The sequence below is a fragment of the Triticum urartu genome, chromosome 4 (assembly GCF_003073215.2).
Source record: "Triticum urartu cultivar G1812 chromosome 4, Tu2.1, whole genome shotgun sequence".
NCBI lineage: Eukaryota > Viridiplantae > Streptophyta > Magnoliopsida > Poales > Poaceae > Triticum > Triticum urartu.
Genome location: NC_053025.1, coordinates 575508110 through 575527209, shown reverse-complemented (window position 1 = coordinate 575527209; position 19100 = coordinate 575508110). Strand labels below are relative to the sequence as shown.

Genomic DNA, 19100 nt, shown 5'->3' with positions numbered 1-19100 from the left:
GACGAATATCCAAGATGGTTTTGCTTTAATTTTCTTCGTTTTCTACCTTGATTAGCGGGAGCACAATAATTACCTGGTGCATGCGACCCTGTTCTCCCGTGGTAAGTTTCCACTGATTGCTCCTCCGCATGCAATGGTAGTTATTTTCTTTCTCTTTTTCAAACGCCTTATTTATTCTCGCGGTGTTTGTTTCCTAGTTTATAGGATACACGAACGGGATGCGGGGCGGGAAACTTTCTCGGCAGAGTTTTCGTCCGCCTAGACAAATGGCTAAACGCACTTTTGACGTGGGTTAATATAATTTTAATGGTTAGATTAAATTAAGTGTCGCTGATCGTGCGGCTGTAATTAGTCGTGTTGTTGTGTGTACGGAAGGTTGTGTGCACTTAGCGATGAATATGTTTGCTTGTTTAATAGTAGTATAGAAGATTAAATTAAGTGTCGCTGATCGTGCTGCTGTAATTAGTTCGTGTTGTTGTGTGTACGTAAGGCTGTGTGCACTTAGCAATGAATATGTTTGCTTGTTTAATAGTACTAGTATAGATATAGATAGATTTAATAATAGTAGTATAGATAGATGAATATCCGTATCTTTTTGAGGATTTCTGGCGAATTTCGTAGTGCGACAAGGGCCAAACCGCAAAAGTTGTTTAATATCTCGCGCTTCGAACGTTATCTCCAACCTCTCGTCTCGTGCCCCATCCACGTCTCTCCGGCGTGCCCGCTCCAACTCTCATCCAATGGCCTCGCCGCACGCCGACCCGCAGCAGCAGCACCACGCGTCGGCGCCGCCGCTCCTGCTCGCCGTACTCCGCGTCCCGTTCCCGGGGGCCCAGCGCCCGCGCGCGCTCCCCGCCCCGGACCTCGCCCCTCTCGCGCGCCGCCTCGACGAGCTCGCCGCCGCGGCGGCCGCCCACCCGCTCCTGAGGCCGCTCTTCGACCTCCGCCACCACCTCTCCACCTTCTCCCAGGTACGCAAACGTCCACGCCCCAGTGGGGCTTCGTGAAAGCGCACGCGGGCGATCTTCCGAACTAACGTCGCGCGCCCGGCCGATGCGAGGAGCAGAGCGGGAGGCAGAGGATGGTGGCGATGCGGCAGGCGGCGTGCCCGCTGGCCGGCGGCGAGGGCTGCTTCGCGGCGGTGCTGGGCGGGTCCGTGGCCGGCATGGTGGTGTCCAACGGCGTCAACAGCTTCCTCAGCCTCTACAACACCGTGCTCGTCATCCGGCTCGTGCTCACCTGGTTCCCCAACACGCCGCCCGCCATCGTCTCGCCCCTCAGGTACGCGCACACATTGCAAACTCTAAGGCGCATTATCATCCCAGCACAGCAGTAGTACAAATGATGCGTCAGAAAACCACCACTAAGATGATTCAGAGAACTTGAAATTGGTCACTGGCACCTACTACCACTAAGACGCAATGATCACAGTCACAATCACAACCTTATCTTAGTTAAAAGTCGTAAGGAGGCGCGACAGTGCGAAAGCAGAAAGGCTTTTGCTTCACGGAACAGACGCACAGTTTGGTCTGGTGACTTTCTGAAGATGTTGTTATCGCGTGCAGCACGGTGTGTGATCCGTACCTGAACATCTTCCGGGGCATCATCCCGCCGCTGGGCGGGCTGGACCTGTCCCCCATCCTCGCCTTCCTGGTGCTCAACGCCCTCACCGGCACCGCCGCCGCGCTCCCGGCCGAGCTCCCTGCCCAAACCGGCTCGGTGCGCCCTGACGAGCTCACCGCCAACCAGAGGAAGTGGATGAGGAGATTCCGCCCGGGGAAATCGCAGGAGGCAGAGGATGGTGCTCCTCGCTAGACTCGTGCAATTTTTTGGAGTGCTCCATCAAAATGTGTGTTGTCATTCGGCATGTCGAATTACCACTGAGGCCTGATTTTTCTTCTTCTGAATGTGTATGTAGTGGAACCAAACTGCTTGACTGTAGTGCCATTTTTTGGGTCTTTCTGATGAGTTCCTCACTTTGTTGATTGCTTGTGGAAATGAAACAAAAAACCCATGTTCCACACATAGCAACTAGCAAGGGGAAATAAATATTAAGCAACACATGGCTTTTGGCTTCTAAGTCTGCGAGGATGGAAGTTAACTACAGCCGTTTATGCACATATTGTTTTAAGAAGCAAAGGCGTACTGGATATCTGTAGGGCTAGCACATAGTATGATGTATGCTCAATGAAAAATGTTTTCTAAACAGATCCACAAAAATTACACGACAAGATCACAGTTTAGAGGGTTCTTCTCTGCTACTGTACTTGTTATACTGCATCCTGAATGGATCCAGCAGAGACAGGTATCTGCAAGCATTCTTCCGGCTCAAGGGCTGAATCATATACTAATTTACAACATACTATAGTGTACGATGCATTAGCAACATTACTGAACAACTTGGAGCATTTTCATATGTATTGCAAAATTCCTGCGAACTTTGTATGGGGTCATTCAAGTTCAGGAATGCTCTGTGGTACTCTGGATTCAGGACGGAGCTGACCATTTGAACTACTGATCATGCTGGTTTGGGGACTTTTGAGAGGCAAGTAAGAAGTCCAAGACGACCTCGTTGAACCGATTCGGGTCCTCCATCTGCGGCACATGCCCGGTTTCCTTGAAGATTTCCAACCTCACATTCTCTCCCAAGCACCTGAAACCATCAGAAGCACACTAGCAGTAAGCAGACAGGGGGTTATGCTGCAATTTTCAAATTTGCATTACAGTGTGGCAATTTTACTAGTATTTTACAGTATATATGGACCATGGTAAGCAATGGAGCAAAAGTAGGATCGACCATTTCAAGTCACTGTCAGTTCTTGCACTGGGATGGCTATGGATTACCTCTTGACAGCAAATGCCTTGTCCAAAGGGAATATCTGGTCGTGGTCTCCCCAGACGAGCAAAACATCCTGCCATTCATAAGATCGAACGCAAAGTTAACAGAATATTTTGTTGCGGCTCTGAAAGATGCACTACTGTATTTCAGAAACAGAATACAGTGTGGCTGCGTCGAATTTGCCCTTCATTCTGTTCAGATTTTTACCTGCTCCAAGGGCGTAAGTTGGAACTCATCAGTCCCTACAGTTATGGCCTTCATCAGCTCGATCTTCTCCTCCCTCTTATCACTGAAAAGTCTCTGCGAATTGACAAGATCACTGCTCAGTACTGTACTGGCATTTATCGATCAATTATTAGGGTGGTGCAGCGGCAACAATGGACGGGCCACCTGCACGGCCTCTCTGATCAGGAAGTCCGGCAGCATGGAGGTGACCTGCCTCCGGTAGAACGAGAGCTCCATGAGCCGCCGCGCCGTGCGCGCGTCCAGCGGCATGAGCAAGTCGGCCGCGCTCGCCCACTCGCCGCCGGCGCGCTGGAGGAACGCCCGGTCGTCCTCGGCCGTCTTGAGCAGGTCCGAGTTGGATATCACCACGGGGCCGACCCTCGCGGGCCCCGCCGCGCGCGCCAGGGAGTAGGCCACGAACCCGCCGTAGCTCGTGCCGGCCACGGCGACGCGCGCCGTCGCCGGGAGACCCGGGAGCGCGTCGAGCAGCGCGGCCAGCGCGGCGGCCTGCGCCGACTCGGAGGGCGCCGGGGAGGAGGGGCAGGGGGCGGAGACGCCGAAGCAGAGCAGGTCCGGGACGACGACGTGGAAGCGGCGGGAGAAGGCGCCCACCTGGCGGCGCCACTGCCAGGTCGCCATGGGCCCGAAGCCGTGGATGAGGAGGAGCGGCGGCAGGCGCGGCTCCCCCGCCGGCGCCGGAGCCCAGTAGTGGATCGTTTGGGTCCCGCTGCCTTCGCCGGGGTCGCAGGGGAGGGTGACGGTGTGGGGGCAGAGGCCGGCGGCGTGGAAGGCGCGGCGTGAGAGGTACTCCATCACGGGGAGGAAGCTGAAGCCCATGGCGGCGCGGCGCCGAGCACGTGCACCAGTGTAGCTTGAGCGGCGAAGTGAAACGGACGAGCTGGGTGGGTGGTTATAGCCGCATCGAGCGGCGAGCACAGACACGTCAATGCAAATTCTCTCGGCTCTCGCTCACGTACGTACAGTACAAGTATGGCTTTGGCTATGGACCGACGCGCTGCCCAGAACGACGAATTATGTTACCACTACCTCCCTCCGGGTTCTCCAATGGGCCGACCTAAACAAACGGCGATTTTATTTGCTTTTTGTTTGTTTGGGTCGGCCACCTGCTCGACGTCCGTTCTGTTTTTTATATGGGTCGACAACGCGTTTAACGCGCTGACCCATATGTCAGGCATGGCCAGCTGGCCGCCGAATTTTACATTGCATTCAACACATTGTGAAATAAAAATTTAACAAGTAAAATAGTTGAGCCGTCCAAATAAATAGTATAGTTTTACATGCCAAATAAAAATAAAGATGTTTCACATAGTTTTGCAAACGAATAAAAGAAGATACATTTATTGGTTGCCAACATGAGTCCACGTATACTCAACCAAATCATTTTGCAGTTGCACGTGAGTTTCTCAATCACGCATGTCTTCATGAAACTGAGTGAATTGCTCAAATGTTGCCGCTACTCCATGCTCAGGCACAACATTCTCACTCTGAAATTGAAAGCCTTGATCGTACAGACGTTTCGGGTGCTCGTCTTCTACGATCATACTGTGCATGATCACACAAGCAGTCATCACCTCCCATAGTTTCTGCGTGCTCCAAGTATTATCAGGATACCGAACGATGCCCCATCGAGATTGCAAAACACCAGAGGCACGCTCAATATCCTTTCTAGCACTCTCTTGCTCTTGGGCAAATCTTTTCCTTTTCTCTCCGACAGGGTTGGGTATTTACTTTACAATAGTGGTCCACTGAGGATAGATATCGTCACCCAAATAATACCCTTTGTCGTAGTTGTGACCGTTGACAGTAAAGTTCACCGGTGGGCTGTTGCCTTCGGCAAGCCTAGCAAACACCGGCGAGCGCTGAAGCACGTTGATATCATTGTGTGATCCAGCCATGCCAAAGAAAGAGTGCCAGATCCATTCTTGAGACGCCACGGCCTCTAATATGACAGTGCAAGCCCGGACATGTCCCTTATACTGCCCTTGCCAAGCATAAGGGCAGTTCTTCCACTCCCAGTGCATGCAGTCTATACTGCCAAGCATCCCCGGAAAGCCCCTGCTAGCATTCATCGTCAACAAACGGGTTGTATCTTCAGCCGTCGGCTCTCTCAAGTACTCAGGGCCAAACACAGCAATCACAGCCTTGCAAAACTTATACAGGGACTCTAGGCATGTAGACTCGCTCATACGGACGTACTCGTCAATGAGATCACCGGGCATTCCGAATGCAAGCATTCGGATGGCGGCAGTGCATTTCTGATAAGAGGAGAAACCAATCTTGCCGACGGCATCCTCTTTGCACTCGAAGTAGTCATCATAGCCGACCACTCCCTCTCTAATACGGTTGAAAACATGCTACTCATACAGAACCGGCGGCGGAATTTGTGATGTTTGAACAACGGGTTTGTTGTATCAAAGTAGTCCTTCCAGAGAAGGAAATGCCCGCTCTCCCGGTTCGATTCAACGCCGGGAGGTGGCCTAGAATGGAGCCACGGAACAACGGCTGCTGGTTGTTGAGGTGGTGATGGACCAACACGGCAGCCAATATCTCCTCCTCGTCGTCGGACGACGAATCGTCGGAGTCGCAAATGAAATTGTGGAAAAAGAACTCGTCGATGGAGTCCATTTCCGTACTTGGCAAACTGTCGAACAGCTTGCGGACGTCGAAGAAGGAGACGGCCGGCGAGGGGAGACGCGGCGCCCCCAGACCAGCTAGCTGCCCTGCCGGAGTCCGACGAGTGTGACAGCGTCGGACGAGCGTGCCGGTCGTATGTGACGGGGGCGGCGAGGCGTCTTCTTGGTCGCGGGTGGCTAGGTGGTGGGGGAAGCGGCGGCGGGAACCAGTTTGCTCCCCGACGGCAAAACGGCGACGGCGGGCGACTGGGGGCAGGGGCGGCGTTGCTGGCGGATGTGGAGGCGGCGGCAGCTGGAAGAGTCGCCGGCAAAAATGGGCGGCGGCGTCGATGACGGAGGAGGCGGGGGCGAGGGTTGCTTGTTGGCCGGGGAGAGGGGAGGCCAATGTGCCACAGACCAGCGGGCCCGGGGACAGGAGTAGGCGAGCACGCACGCGTCCGTCGCGTGTCCGCGCCGACGCAAATCAGGCTCAAAAATTGGCCGGGAATGGGTCGCCCGCGGACGAAAAACGGACGCGCGTCCGTTTAGGTCGGCGCATTGGGCCGCCCTTTCTGTCCGCGCCGACCCAAATGGACGGCCGCGGACGAAATGGGTCGCCCCATTAGAGTTGCTCTTAGCCCCTTTTATTTTACGCCAAAATTTGATCATTGATTTAAACTTATAAAATGTTAATATCCTACATAATAATGTATCGTTGGAAACCTCTTTCAAATACAAATCTATCAATATACTTTTTATAGCATATGTGCTAGATTTTTTGAGCCAAATAGATGGTTAAAATTGGACCCAAAATATAAAGGTCCTAATAAACCCGGACGGGGGAGTATCTCCGATCCATATTAACTATTACTGATTTATAGTAAACTGTACTGAATCATCGATAATTAATATGGATCTAAGAGAGTATTACAAGATTTTTATTTTACTTATAAAAAGGTGATTTTTATCGACTTCTAATGTCCCGTTGGTACTACATATAAAAAATACATTTGACCTCCGCATGAGTAAGATATACTCCCAACACCAAAGCACACAGTATATAACGCCGGTAAAGAACAAAGCCGTACAATATCAAAGGCAATGCCACCCTCTGTCCTGTGATGCCACTTTCATTACTTGGTGGTACTCGGCTGAAGCTGGGCTCCACGGCGCAGGAGAAAAACCCTGAATTCGTTGGCCATGTTGATCATATAGACCATATGAAGGGAGAGGAATAGCTGGATGTTTTCTAACAAATCAAATTTTATCCTGAAAATCCTAGATCAAGTCCAAACCGATGCAAAAGCTTCTGGCCTTAGATAGCTCTCTGGTGTTTGGTGCTTCAGGTGTGGTCTGGTAGTTTTTTGCTGGCTCCTAGGTTTTAGTTTTTTGGTTTTGGGTCGTAGTTCGTCTGGTGATCTGCCTTTCCCCCCTGTTTTCAGCACTTGTAAGATTTTGTATCAATCGTTATCCTATCCTTTATCTTAATGCACCATATCCAGCTCTTCGGTATGCTTCGAGAAAGAAAATGTCGAGACCCATGCTGAATAACAACATCATTTACCACATGTTTAGGGTGTACACACCATCATAAATATAGTGGTTGTTTGGTGTTTTCATTGATGAATGGTAGACCATAAATGGGATCAATGCATACACTGATAACTCGTAGATAAACTGCAGTGGGCCGCTCATTTCATTGATCCCTACCTCGAAGATGGGTTCGCAAAAGACAGTGACGACGACTTCTGGAGCATGCACATGTAATGTGCGCCAATGGTTTGCTGGACCGGTGCTCCTGTTTTAAATGGTGTGCGTAGGGGTGAGGTCAGGGCAAGTGGCCCTGATCATGATCATCAAGCTTGTAGGTGCAACGTCTTTTGTCGCCTAGACGGTGAATTTGAAAGGATTGATGTTTTACCTTGTAAGGCATTGTTGAGCTAATAAAAATGGTTGTGTGCACTACTCCCTATGTAAACAAATGTAAGACATTTTAAATCAGTACTTTATGCCGATAAAATTTGCAGAAACAAATAATATATCAACTGCCAGTGACACGAATGAGCAACAGATTAATCGCATCAACTTCAAAGAATATATTTGGTCGAAGAAGAACCACGCAACAATACAAGTCAACTCTAAGTCTTAACGCGAATGGCATTTGCTGCCATATGAACGAACATAAACACTCCATGAGATAGACCATACAAAGGAGCTTTGCCGCAACCACCCATTTGCATCGAGATTCGTATAGTAGTTTGGTCAATTGCATGTGTTCTAGCCTTTAATCACCACTAATGGGCCCATGCGTGCAACTTTTAGCAGAGTTGCATGCTCCACACATGCCACCTCCCATTCTTTTTCAATTCATCTCCAAATTTGAATCTAGTATATCTTTTCAACTGAAAGTCCAAATCAAGATTGTTGCATATTCATGTTTGTTGCGACGAATACCTTCGACAAGACCAATTTCGAAAGCATTCTGACAACTTTAAATTTTTTACCAAGTTTCAAATATTTAAACTTGATAGTCGCAATATTAAGTTTTTACTTAGTTTCACTAACTTTCACCAAGTTTCATTTGCTTTTAGGATTAAGTGTTTGGGGCTTAGGGCTTTGGGGTTTGAATTTAGGGGCTTAGAGCTTAGGGTTTAAGTTTTGCTTTTGAAACTTGCTGAATTTATCACCGTTCCTACAACGTTGGCACAGGTGTGTCATCCCTTTTCAAGGCGTTTGCCGCAAGATGCCGACTTAGTTGCATGTGTCTTTTGGTCAAATCTTGTAATGTGTCTACTTTTTTGGCATTTATGCACTTTGTTACAAGGTATTTTGGTCTCGTTGCCTTACCTTTATTCAATAAAATGATGGTTGTGTGCATCATACGATGCAAAGGTCCGGAGGTATCCTTTTAGAAAAAAAATACCATGCTGATTTTTCTTTGACATCCAGTTACATTAGATTTCATAGAAGCATTTTTATCCTTTATAATTCTTTGGGGAAAAAAATCTTATGCTTTCTTTGTACATAATCAAATATCAAAGATGACGTGACACTCTAATCCTGCATCCAAGAATCATGCAAATCAAATAGACCCTGATTGATGTACGCATTAGTATACACAACAACTCTGAATGCATGGGCCCAAATGGCTAAGAAATCTTATTGCAAATCAGTGGAGTAGCGGGTGGCTATGCATCTCATAGCGAGCTGCCATTGGTGCGAGCAGGATCTGCGGGCTTGTCCGCAGCCACCAAGAAGTCGAGCATGATGTTGTTGAACCGGACCGGGTCCTCGAGCTGTGGAGTATGGCCCGTTTTCTTGATGATCTCCACTCTAGCTTTCCCATCCAATGACCTGAAACCAAAGTGCAGATCAGTGCGTGACCAATACAAACTGAAACCACCTGATCATGAAGGAAACTTAGTAAGTAAATATACCACACGCGGTAAAAAATGGTCCATGTAGTAAATGATTTACTTACTCCGTCCGAAAATACTTGTCATCAAAATGAATAAAAAGTGATGTATCTAGAACTAAAATACGCCTAGATACATCTCTTTTTATTCATTTTGATAATAAGTATTTCCGGACGGAGGGAGTACACATTTATACGAGTACCTCTGAATTGCGTAGGCCTTGTCTAGTGGGAACAACTGGTCGTGCTCTCCCCACACAATCAACACTTCCTGCATAGAAATGCATACAATGTGGTAAAAAGGTTAGCTGAGACAAGAGAGTTTCAGTAAATGCGTTGGTCCAGGCATTAGGTGAGCACATTGAAATAGAGAGTATACCTGAGACAATGGTGTGACTTGGAACTTGTCGGTGCCGACTGTGATCCCCTTGAAAAGATGGGTGAGCTGCTCCCTGTTGTCCATGAACAGTTTCTGACAGGAGGCAACAAGATCATCTGGTTCAGTGCTGTTCTTGTTTCTTATCTGATGTCCCCCAAGGGACGACAGTCCTACTATTGCTTACATCTATCTACCGGCTCTACTGCCATTTTAAGACCGGAAACACAGTTACACAGCTGAAATACAGGTGAAGTTGCCGTGCCGGAGCTTGGAGGATCCCATATTTTTCAGGGGGGGGAAGAAAAATAAGAGCACGGGCACGGTTGCATCGGCGCTGCTGATTCAGTGCTGTAGGAGTAGATCGGAACTATTAAATGCTTACGAAATCTGGCAAGGAGGATGGAAATGTTATACACATTGCTACTGATTTAATTGATTGTTGGGCGGGAGCCGGGAGGTGTCAGGTTCAGCGTTGCGCTTGGAAGTTCTGCTGTCAGTCGAAGGCTCCAACTATTTATTCGCAAAAAAAGGGGCTCCAACTATTCTTTTTTGTTTTGGATTGGAAGATTTTTAGATCAACACATGCTCATCTTCGGTAACTAGAGTTATCCTCATATGGAAAACGTTGAAATGTTGAATTATCACTCCTAAAAATCGTCTGCCAAATGCACAATGCAGACCGATGATGACTAAAGAATAATGACTTGCAGGCCGTTGGTCACCTTCTGACAAATAAAAGATGGCGGCTAACCAGAGCTCAAGTGGCATCTGTAGTTCTGTACACGCACGCACCTGGATGAAGTCCCGGAGGACGAAGTCCGGCGTCATCATGGCCGGCGGCGGGCGGTACACGGCCATCTCCATCAGCCTCCTCATGGCGGCGGGCTCGGCCGGCAGGAGCAGCTCGTGCGCGCCGCGCCACCCCTCGCCGGCCCTCTTCAGGAACGCGCGGTCGTCGGCCGCCGTCTTGAGCAGGTCGGAGCTCGCGATCACCACGGGTCCCACCCTCCGGGGCCCCGCCGCGCGCGCCAGCCAGTAGGCCACGAACCCGCCGTAGCTCGTGCCCGCCACGGCCACCCGCTTGCCCTTGAGCCCCTCCACCGAGTCCAGCAGCGCCACGAGCGCCGCGGCCTGCGTGGCCTCCGACGGCGGCGGCGCCGAGGGCGAGTCCCAGGAGCTGCCGCCGAAGCCGAGCAGGTCCGGGACGATGACGTGGAACTGGCGGGACAACGGCCCCACCTGGCAGCGCCACTGCCAGGTGGCCCGAGGCCCGAAGCCGTGGATGAGCAGCAGTGGCGGCAGCCGCGGCTCCCCCGCCGGCGCCCAGTAGTGCACGGTGCAGGTCGAGGACCCGCCGTCGCCGCCGTCGGGGTAGGGGAGCGTGACGGAGTGGGGGCGGAGGCCGGCGGCGAGGAACTCGCGGCGGGCGAAGTAGTCGATGAGCGGCACGAGGCTGAGGCCGGCCCCCATGGCTCGAAGCTGCTAGCCGGCCGTGTCCCCTGATCGATCAAGAGTGAGAACGCCAGTGATGTATAGCGATGTGCTGGTGGAGCTCCCCTTAGCTTAAAGGCGGGCGTTCGTTCTGGTGGGAGAAACGGAGGGCTCGCAGCACCCCGGGATTGCAAGGGAAGAAGGCCGGTGGTTGGGTGGACCTTGAGTATACCACCACCCGAAAATTCGGCTATGGTGGCGCTTTCAATGGGGCCTCGGTGGCATCTCAGCGGAATCTGGACTCGCCACGCTGTGTGATGGAGGAGTATGTCCCTGTTAAACAGATGCAAGTTGAGCTAGATTAGGATTCAGACGAGAAGTGTAGCCGTCAAGGGGAGGATTCCGGCATCGTTTCTTTTGACCGGAAGGGAGCACTGCACCCACTCGGAAAAGAAGAAGAAGAAGAAGAAGAATAACGGGAGGACCGAATGAGTTGTTCGCGTGCGGTACAAAATGTGAGGTTTTGTATGGATCAAGTGGGCAGGTTGCACCAAAATAACCCCAAAATCGGCATCAAAGTATATATTGGCGTAGGCAAGAACCACCCAACGATTAAGAAGATGCGGCCTGAACTGAAGCCTTGACGCGACGCGCGCTTGCGGCCACGGGAAAGAACAGAAACAGTCTGTGAGACAGGGCGGCAGACAACCACATTGAAACAAACAGCTTTATGTAGTAGTAGTACTCTTGTTCCAGCTAGGGCATTGCTTTCTAGAAGAACTCTTGCTTGGCGTGGCGTAGACGCGCTCCTGAACAACCCTGCAAAGTTGCTGTTGCATGCAAACCCGCCCAAATTCGAGCCGAGCATCAATATTGATTTCAAAAGTGTTTATAAGATTGCATACTAGCAAGATGCCCCGGAACATTAAGATGCATTTTCTTACAAAACACCTGTTGTGATTGACCCATGCAGGAGTAATCCCATGTGTAAAAACTAATAATATCTCAGGAATTTTATCGGAAAAATGGTATCTCGAGAATCTTATCAGAAAAATGGTATCTCAAGAATTTTATCGGAAAAATGGTATATTAAGAATTTCATCAAAAAAATGATATCTCGAGAAAGATGAGAGATAAGGTGAGGAGGAGTGGGGCGTGGTGGCGATTGGTGGTCGGACTGGACGGAGGCACGGGAATGGACGGCGCCGGCAGGCGGCGGCCACCATGCTAGATTGTTTCAGAGACTTTTTTTTTAATTGCTCAGCAATGAGGTTGTGGGAGATAACGAGGCGAGGCCTTATCTTTAAAATATGGAGAGATGGCAGGTACATCATCATCATCAACTCGGTTTTTTATAAGAGTAGATATTTATTGTGGATTGACTGCGGAGTAAGCATTTACTATGTTTATGGCCAGTAAACACCCTCTACAATGTAGTAGAAACACGGTAATGCGGTAAACATACGGCGTAAAACGTGTAAACTCGCACTTGTTAACAAAAACATAACACAACACAAAGTTCAGAGCCACCATTCCATTCCACCCCATTTTGAATGGCCGGAGGCATTCAGATCACACCCTATCTCTCTCCTTTTTTTTTAATCTTCTGAGCGGACATTTAGATCATAGTAGCTCTTTTTTACACATAACATTACATGATTATACATACCTAAAAGATTATAATGTAGTACACCATTCGGGCCTCTGGGATAGTTCGTGTATTTTCTCCAGCGAGTACAGATGCTCTGAGCAGGCTTCAGTTTCAGGTTGTGCCGAATTCTGGCTCATTCCGTTCATCTAGGAAGAACGACTTGATGAAACTGTTGACCTTGTCGGCCCCCTCCAACTGCAGCGCGTGCCCTGCGTCCTTGATTATCTCTAGCCTCGATTTCTTGCCTAGATGCCTGCGTTCACCAACAGAAAAACATAGCCATTGTCATACATCTTCTTGAAATGAAAAGCAATGTCGTCAGTATAGAGAATTCATGGAAGCTAGAGTACTGTCCTGTTTTTTTCAATACCTGTGCAGTTTGTAGCCAAGATCGACGGGGAACACCTGGTCCTTGTCTCCCCACAGAACCAGCGTTTTCTGCATAGCACAATCGAACCACGCATGTTATTTCTCAGAAAAAAACATCCAAAGGAAAGTGATGATGGATCGATGTTGCTTCGAATGTGCGGCTGGCTGACCTGAGTGAGAGCCGGGAGGGGATCGATGCCGGCTCCGCTCCTGAGTAGTTCTCGCAGCAGCTCCGTTCTCTCCTTTCTCTGGTCCACGAACATCAGCTGCAGCAAACACAGGGCATAGACTTCAGAAATGGTGTAAAGTTCACCAAATTAATATGTGTTCCTTTTTTTTGCGGGGACATGATGCTCTGTTATTAGTTATCTCTTTCTACATTTCCATGCAAAGTTGGAGCCTGTACTGAAAATTACGAGCATGCTTTAAGAGAACTAAACTAAGAACATTTCTGAAGTCTGCTCGCCGACTTGTTTACGAGCACGTATCTTATACAGGGGCAACCAAATAGGCCAAAAATCTGATGTCGCGGGGTAATTAAGAGGAGAGAGAGGAGTTTGATGACCCTAGAAAGAAACGATGCTAAGGCCAGGCAAAAACATAATTTACAGTCTATTGCTAATTAAATGAAGGTAGCCCCATGCAAAATTATTGGCATATGACTTGATCGGACAGTGGCCAATGGAAAATGATGTTAGCATCCCAAGCTAGCGCCAGATGACTGAATTTGAGCGCTTGGGCCAGGCAAACAACCATGCCTAGTGCTCCAGCCAGGCTAATGACCATAAAATGCTCCACGCCAGGCTTATTCAGGGCATCAACCAACCAACCTCCAGGCTAGGAAAGGTCCAGGCCACACAAATCTTTGCAGATGTCACGATTCCTTAAAAATGTTATCAAAATTACGATTCCTTAAAAATGTATGACGTCTATATCAAAATTACGATTCCTTAAAAATGTTCATCAATTTTAGAAGATCACGATTCAAAAAGATTAATTGCCAAAAATGTTAAGGAATCTTAAAAAAAATCAAGAAATAAAAAATGTCACGAAGCTCAAAAGGTATTTGTGTATTTTAAATTTTTCATGAATTTTTGAAAAAAATAATGAGCAATAAAATGTTCAACATATATTTGAAAATTGTTCCATATGTGTTAAAAAGTTCAACGTATAATAAAAAATCATGAATAAATTATTATACTTCGAGAAAATGATTGTAAAACACTAAACTGGCTTCCCAAAACCATGCATGATGCCTTTTTTTAGTGGTAAACCTTCTTTATTAATCAAGTACGAGGTTTACAAACAATTGGATCATGGGGTACTCACAACCACAAGTGGCGACCCGCCTCTAAAGAACTAGAAAACTTAACTAAATTGTGAGCCTCTTTGTTCATATCTCTACTTTCGAAAATAAAATTACAACTAGTGAAATCCAGAGCCCCTCCAACAATTTCTCTGATAATTGTGCCATTAACTAGAATACGTGGAAGAGAGATCCCAGTTTTGGGAACCTTTCATAAGGTTCCTGACCGGTTTTGGGACCCTTCTAGAAGGTTTCGGTACAGTTTTTCTTTTTTTGCTCCCCCCCCTTCAAAAATTATTCAGAATTCTAAAATTCATCTAGATTTTAGAAATTTCTCGTTTTTTCAAATAATGTTCGGAATTCCAAAAGATGTTTGTGTTTTTTCAAAAACTGTTCGAGTTTTGGAAAAATGTTCAGAATTTCATGATTTTTCGAATTTGTGCACAAAAAAGTTCATGTTTTCAAAAAAATTGGAGTTTAAAAAAATGTTCCCGTTGCCACGGATGCAAATACTGTTCACCTTATAAAATTTTATTCAGAATTTCAAAAAATGTTCGTGTTTTCAAAAAATATTTGAGATTCCCAAAAAATGTTTTTGTTTTTAAAAAAAATTATTACGATTTTGAAAATGTTCGTGTTAAAAAATATCCACTTTTAGAAAAATTGCATTTGAATAAAATAATGTTTAAATTTGTTGTTGTTTATAGTTTTTATACCCCACTATGCCCACTTGGATAGTGAAGCTCATACTACAGTTCTAGTGTCGATCTTTCACCAGCCTGAAGTCCCCGGTTTGATCCCTCACACGCCCACGTTTTTTTAAAAACAATTGCACTGTTTGCAAGGTGTTGGGCCGGCCCAGTCTGGGAGCCCCTGGAATTTGACGTACAGCACCGGCGCATGCAGACCACGCGCCGCAGTTATATGCAGTGGCGGAGGCAGGGGGTGGCGAGCCAGGGCCCGAGCCCTCCCCAAACTTAGCTATTCCTTTGTATTTGGAGTATGAACAGTAACAAATCCTCCTATATTGGGCCCTCCTCAACATCATGAATTAAGGATTCCTGGCTCGTTATATGATAACACTTCACTGACGTGTGTACCAACTTGGCTACTCCAGCACAAGGTGCAGCCATGATATCCATCTCCAGGAAATGCCGTGCCTTTAGAACTCTAGCACATAGCGATTTCGGGACCGTGATGATCCGCCAGACTTGTTTAACAAGGAGAGCTTTATTAAATAGCTTGAATCTCAGGGGTTGTTTGGCAATCCACCAGCTTCCTGAAATTTAAGAATTTGGAGAGTATCTGCTCACTCGTTGTGCAGTCTAATCAAGTTCGGGATGCATTATTGGTGGGACTGTCAGCCACGCCCGGCGACCGACCCACATAGATGGGGCAGGCATTTTCCTAGCACAGATTTGATCTGCGGCGGTGGACGGTAGCGCTGTCCGCTAGCGTTTTGGATTTGGACGGATCGATCAGCCCCAACGGTGGTGACACTGGCACGTGGGCCACGACCTCACTTACGGACCCAGCCGGGTGAGAGTGAGACCCAACAAGGAAACCGACGAGGTCGACACGTCCGTCCAGATCTACGTACTACTGTACTGTACTACAGCTACTGCTCTTCCCAGCGTACTGATTGACTAGTTACTTACTTACTGTTTACAATCCGCAGGCCTAACTTGAGCTCCGTCTACGTCTTGGCAGTTGGCGCACGTCATCAGCGGCAGCAACAGAGGTGGTGCCTGCTACTCCTCCTACCTGGTCTAGCACTTGCGTGTACGGCTGAAACGTGCACGCACGCACGCGCTCCACACGCTAATGCATGCTTGCAAGCTGCAAATGATGTTGCCTGCCTGCTGCGTGCGCCATGCATGGATCGGCCGGACGCCAAGCGCTGTGCTGGCGTGGCCATCCTAGGCAAAACCAAGCAAGCAAGCGCGTGATTTATAACACTACTCCAGTTAGCTACTGGCATCGTTGGAGACAAGTTAGTTAACCGTCGCGGTAAGTTTGTGACACGTCTGACGTCGCCTCTCGAAAGAGAAAAAGGGTTTGTGACACGTCCAGGAAAAGACAACATAGAGATACAGTAACTTCTATATACTCTGGAGTATCAAGGTAAAAAAAAAAATTAGACAAACACGTAGTATGTGCGTACTGACCTGGATGAAATCGTGGAGCACGAAGTCCGGCAGCCAGGGCGGGGGGCGATGCATGGACCGGTGCACGAGCCGGCGCAGCCCGGCGGCGCTGTCGGGCAGCAGCGCCTCCTCCACGGCCATCTCCTCCCGCGCCGCCAGCTCGCCCATCTCCTGCACCGTGGCCGCCACGCCGCTGGTCATGATGACGACCCTGGCCACGCTCTCCCGGGCCTCCACGGCCGCCATCCGGTACGCCACGAACCCCCCGTAGCTGATCCCGGCCACGTCGTACCGGCCCACGCCGAGGAGCCGCATCGCGTCCGCGGCGCAGCGGGCCTGGAAGGCCACGGACCGGAGCGGCGAGGCGGAGCGGGAGTGCGAGCCGAAGAAGACCAGGTCCGGCACGTAGAGGTGGAAGCTGCGGGAGAGCGCGGCCAGGTTGCGCGCCCACGTCCACTTGGCGTCGCCGCCGAAGCCGTGGAGGAGCAGCAGCGGCGGCTTGCCGGACGGCGAGGCCGGGCACCAGACGCGGAGCGTGGTGGCGTGCGGGCCGGGGAGGCGGAGGGTGACGGGCCGGATGCGGAGGCGCGCGAGGAGGTGGAGCGTGAGCGCGGCGTCGCGGAAGGCGGCGAGCCGGAGGCGGAGCAGCAGCCGGAGGAGGAGCAGCGAGAGGGAGAACAGCGCGAAGAGGGACGAGGCGGCCGCCGGGTGCTGCTTCGTGGCGGCGAGCGCGGCGGCGCCGGCCGCCGATCCGGCGCGAGCTTGCATGACGACGCGGGAGCGGGCTGGCCGGATGGGCGGGCTGTAGCGCGCAGCTTCTTTCTCGGCGCGGCCCCGATGGATCCGGAGGAGTCGCGACGTGTCTCGCGTGTGCACTGTTTATATGTGCGGCTCTTGCTCTTTCCGGTTGTATTACTAGTAGGAGTACTACTGCTGGTGCTCAGCTCGAGTCGGATACGGGTTCAAAATCAGGCAGCGCGGCGTGACCCGTGGTATAGCAAGAAACTCAAAGCTGCCAGAGCTTTAGCTCTAAGGAACGGCGAATTGACCCTTTTCCAGCGATACTGGCCCGACGTCTGTACGCGCAGAGACGAGCCAGAGACGTCGCGTTGTCCCTTAAAGTCACACCATAAATCTCCTCACCGCTCATTCTCCCCTCTCTCCCCACTATGACTCCCTCACCGCCCACTCTCCCCTCTTGGTGGTGAGTGAGCATCCATGACAGTCCCCGCGTGGCAAGTAAGGATGATGTTCAGAGCTGGGAGGCTGGAACTTCTCAAAACCAACCTCGCATCAATGCCAATCCACGCTATGATGGCAATAGATCTTTCAGTCAAAACAATCAAAGCAGCCAATAAGATTTGTAGAGGCTTCCCATGGAAGGGGCAACGAAATGTCCACGGAGGACACTGCTTGGTGGCGTGGAGCATAATTGGTTTGCTGGCAAAAATTGGCATGTCAATGTTTGGCATTGTGCCAAATATTGGCAACTACTTGGTTGGCTACGAGTTGTTTTGCCTCTCTCACATAAAGTTGCCAATAGTTGGCAAGTCTCGGTATTGCCAATAGTTGGCAGTGCCAACATTTGGCAAGCCAAATATTGATAGCAAACCAATTATGCTTCAAGTGTGCGCACCCAAGGAATATGGTGGTCTGGGGTGCCCAACTTACGACTGCTCAACACCTCTCTTCGAGCACGATGGCCATGGTTGGCCAAGACGGATATGGATAGGACATGGACAGAATTCAACACTCAGGTCTCGTCCGAATTGACCCTTTTCAGCGAGACAGGCCCGACCCAGCGCAAGGACGGCACACGGATGCAGGCGTCTGTACGCGCGGGGACGAGCCGGAGACCTTGCGTTGTCCCTTGTAGTCACTTCCTCACCGCCCACTCTCCCCTCTTGGCGGTGAGTGAGCATCCATGGCAGCAAGATCCGAATGAGGAGCACTGGCGGCGACCACGAACTTGATCACCGCTTCGTCGCCCCTTCGCCACCTCTTCTTCGATGATGGTAAGTCCTTGTCTCCCTGATTTAGGGATTGACGTAGTCATCAATTTAGGCATGAATTTATTTGACGATTCGATCTAGGGACATTCTAAGGGTTTTAATATGGCTAGATTTAGGGTTCAAGTTGGGGTCTGGTTTAAGCGGATCCGGCCTGCCTGCTCCCTCCTCATGCTCCCATCCGTGCTCCCACTTCATCCTACGGCTATCTTTTTTTCTTTTTTCCTTTCTAATCAAATCATCTCCCCCTGATTTTAAGGGGGTGGGCCGGGCGTTATTTTGTTCCAATCAAATCAAGCCACATATGCGGGAGCACGGATAGGCACATGCGCGGGGAGCAGGCAAGTCTCGTCCAGTTTAAGCTAGGGTTTAGGGTCTGATTTAGGCTTCGATTTAGGGTGCTGATTAAGACCTTGATTTGGCCGTCCATAATGGTGTCCATCGGTTAATGGCTTGATTTGGCCATTCATACGGCTCAATTTTGGTGTCGAAGTCCGATCACATATTGGTGTCTATATAGGGTTAGATTTTCTTTAGTTACCATGTGCTACCTTTGTAAACTAATATAAGACTTATTAGATCATTAAATGATGATCTACCAAGTATTAGTTTACAGAGGAAGTACATATGTAGTCAATATAGGGGTCTGATTTTGGTCAGTTGCTATATCGATATACGGTCAGATTTTGGTCAGTT

At 49.5% G+C, this 19100-nt stretch overlaps 4 protein-coding genes across 6 annotated transcripts; 1 reads left to right on the top strand and 3 right to left on the bottom strand.

The window, feature by feature from the left end:
- Positions 1-668: 668 nt before the first annotated feature.
- On the top strand, positions 669-7637 carry LOC125552815 (ylmG homolog protein 2, chloroplastic). Of its 2 annotated transcripts, none has more exons than XM_048716503.1 (3): positions 669-971; positions 1067-1281; positions 7381-7637. In XM_048716503.1, the coding sequence occupies exons 1-3, from the start codon at positions 741-743 to the stop codon at positions 7502-7504; spliced, it is 570 nt and encodes a 189-aa protein (XP_048572460.1). In that variant the 5' UTR covers positions 669-740; the 3' UTR covers positions 7505-7637. The 2 variants fall into 2 exon arrangements, with proteins under 2 accessions (XP_048572460.1, XP_048572459.1); XM_048716502.1 differs by lacking the exon at positions 7381-7637 and adding an exon at positions 1566-1968 and having other exon boundaries at positions 675-971.
- Positions 2180-4117, bottom strand: LOC125552814 (4,5:9,10-diseco-3-hydroxy-5,9,17-trioxoandrosta-1(10),2-diene-4-oate hydrolase-like). 2 transcript variants are annotated; one of them, XM_048716500.1, is made up of 4 exons: positions 3275-4117; positions 3047-3139; positions 2845-2912; positions 2180-2653 (listed from the first exon to the last, which is right to left on the bottom strand). In XM_048716500.1, exons 1-4 carry the CDS (start codon positions 3899-3901, stop codon positions 2512-2514), a joined length of 930 nt encoding a protein of 309 aa, XP_048572457.1. In that variant the 5' UTR covers positions 3902-4117; the 3' UTR covers positions 2180-2511. The 2 variants fall into 2 exon arrangements, with proteins under 2 accessions (XP_048572457.1, XP_048572456.1); XM_048716499.1 differs by having other exon boundaries at positions 3230-4111.
- A 1121-nt stretch (positions 7638-8758) lies between the features above and the next one.
- LOC125552813 (2-hydroxymuconate semialdehyde hydrolase-like) lies at positions 8759-11210 on the bottom strand. Its single transcript, XM_048716498.1, has 4 exons — positions 10284-11210; positions 9492-9584; positions 9316-9383; positions 8759-9051 (listed from the first exon to the last, which is right to left on the bottom strand). The coding sequence occupies exons 1-4, from the start codon at positions 10959-10961 to the stop codon at positions 8895-8897; spliced, it is 996 nt and encodes a 331-aa protein (XP_048572455.1). The 5' UTR covers positions 10962-11210; the 3' UTR covers positions 8759-8894.
- Positions 11211-12384: 1174 nt separating this feature from the next.
- LOC125552811 (2-hydroxy-6-oxononadienedioate/2-hydroxy-6-oxononatrienedioate hydrolase-like) lies at positions 12385-17363 on the bottom strand. Its single transcript, XM_048716497.1, has 4 exons — positions 16417-17363; positions 13113-13208; positions 12944-13011; positions 12385-12826 (listed from the first exon to the last, which is right to left on the bottom strand). The coding sequence occupies exons 1-4, from the start codon at positions 17161-17163 to the stop codon at positions 12685-12687; spliced, it is 1053 nt and encodes a 350-aa protein (XP_048572454.1). The 5' UTR covers positions 17164-17363; the 3' UTR covers positions 12385-12684.
- Positions 17364-19100: the final 1737 nt, after the last annotated feature.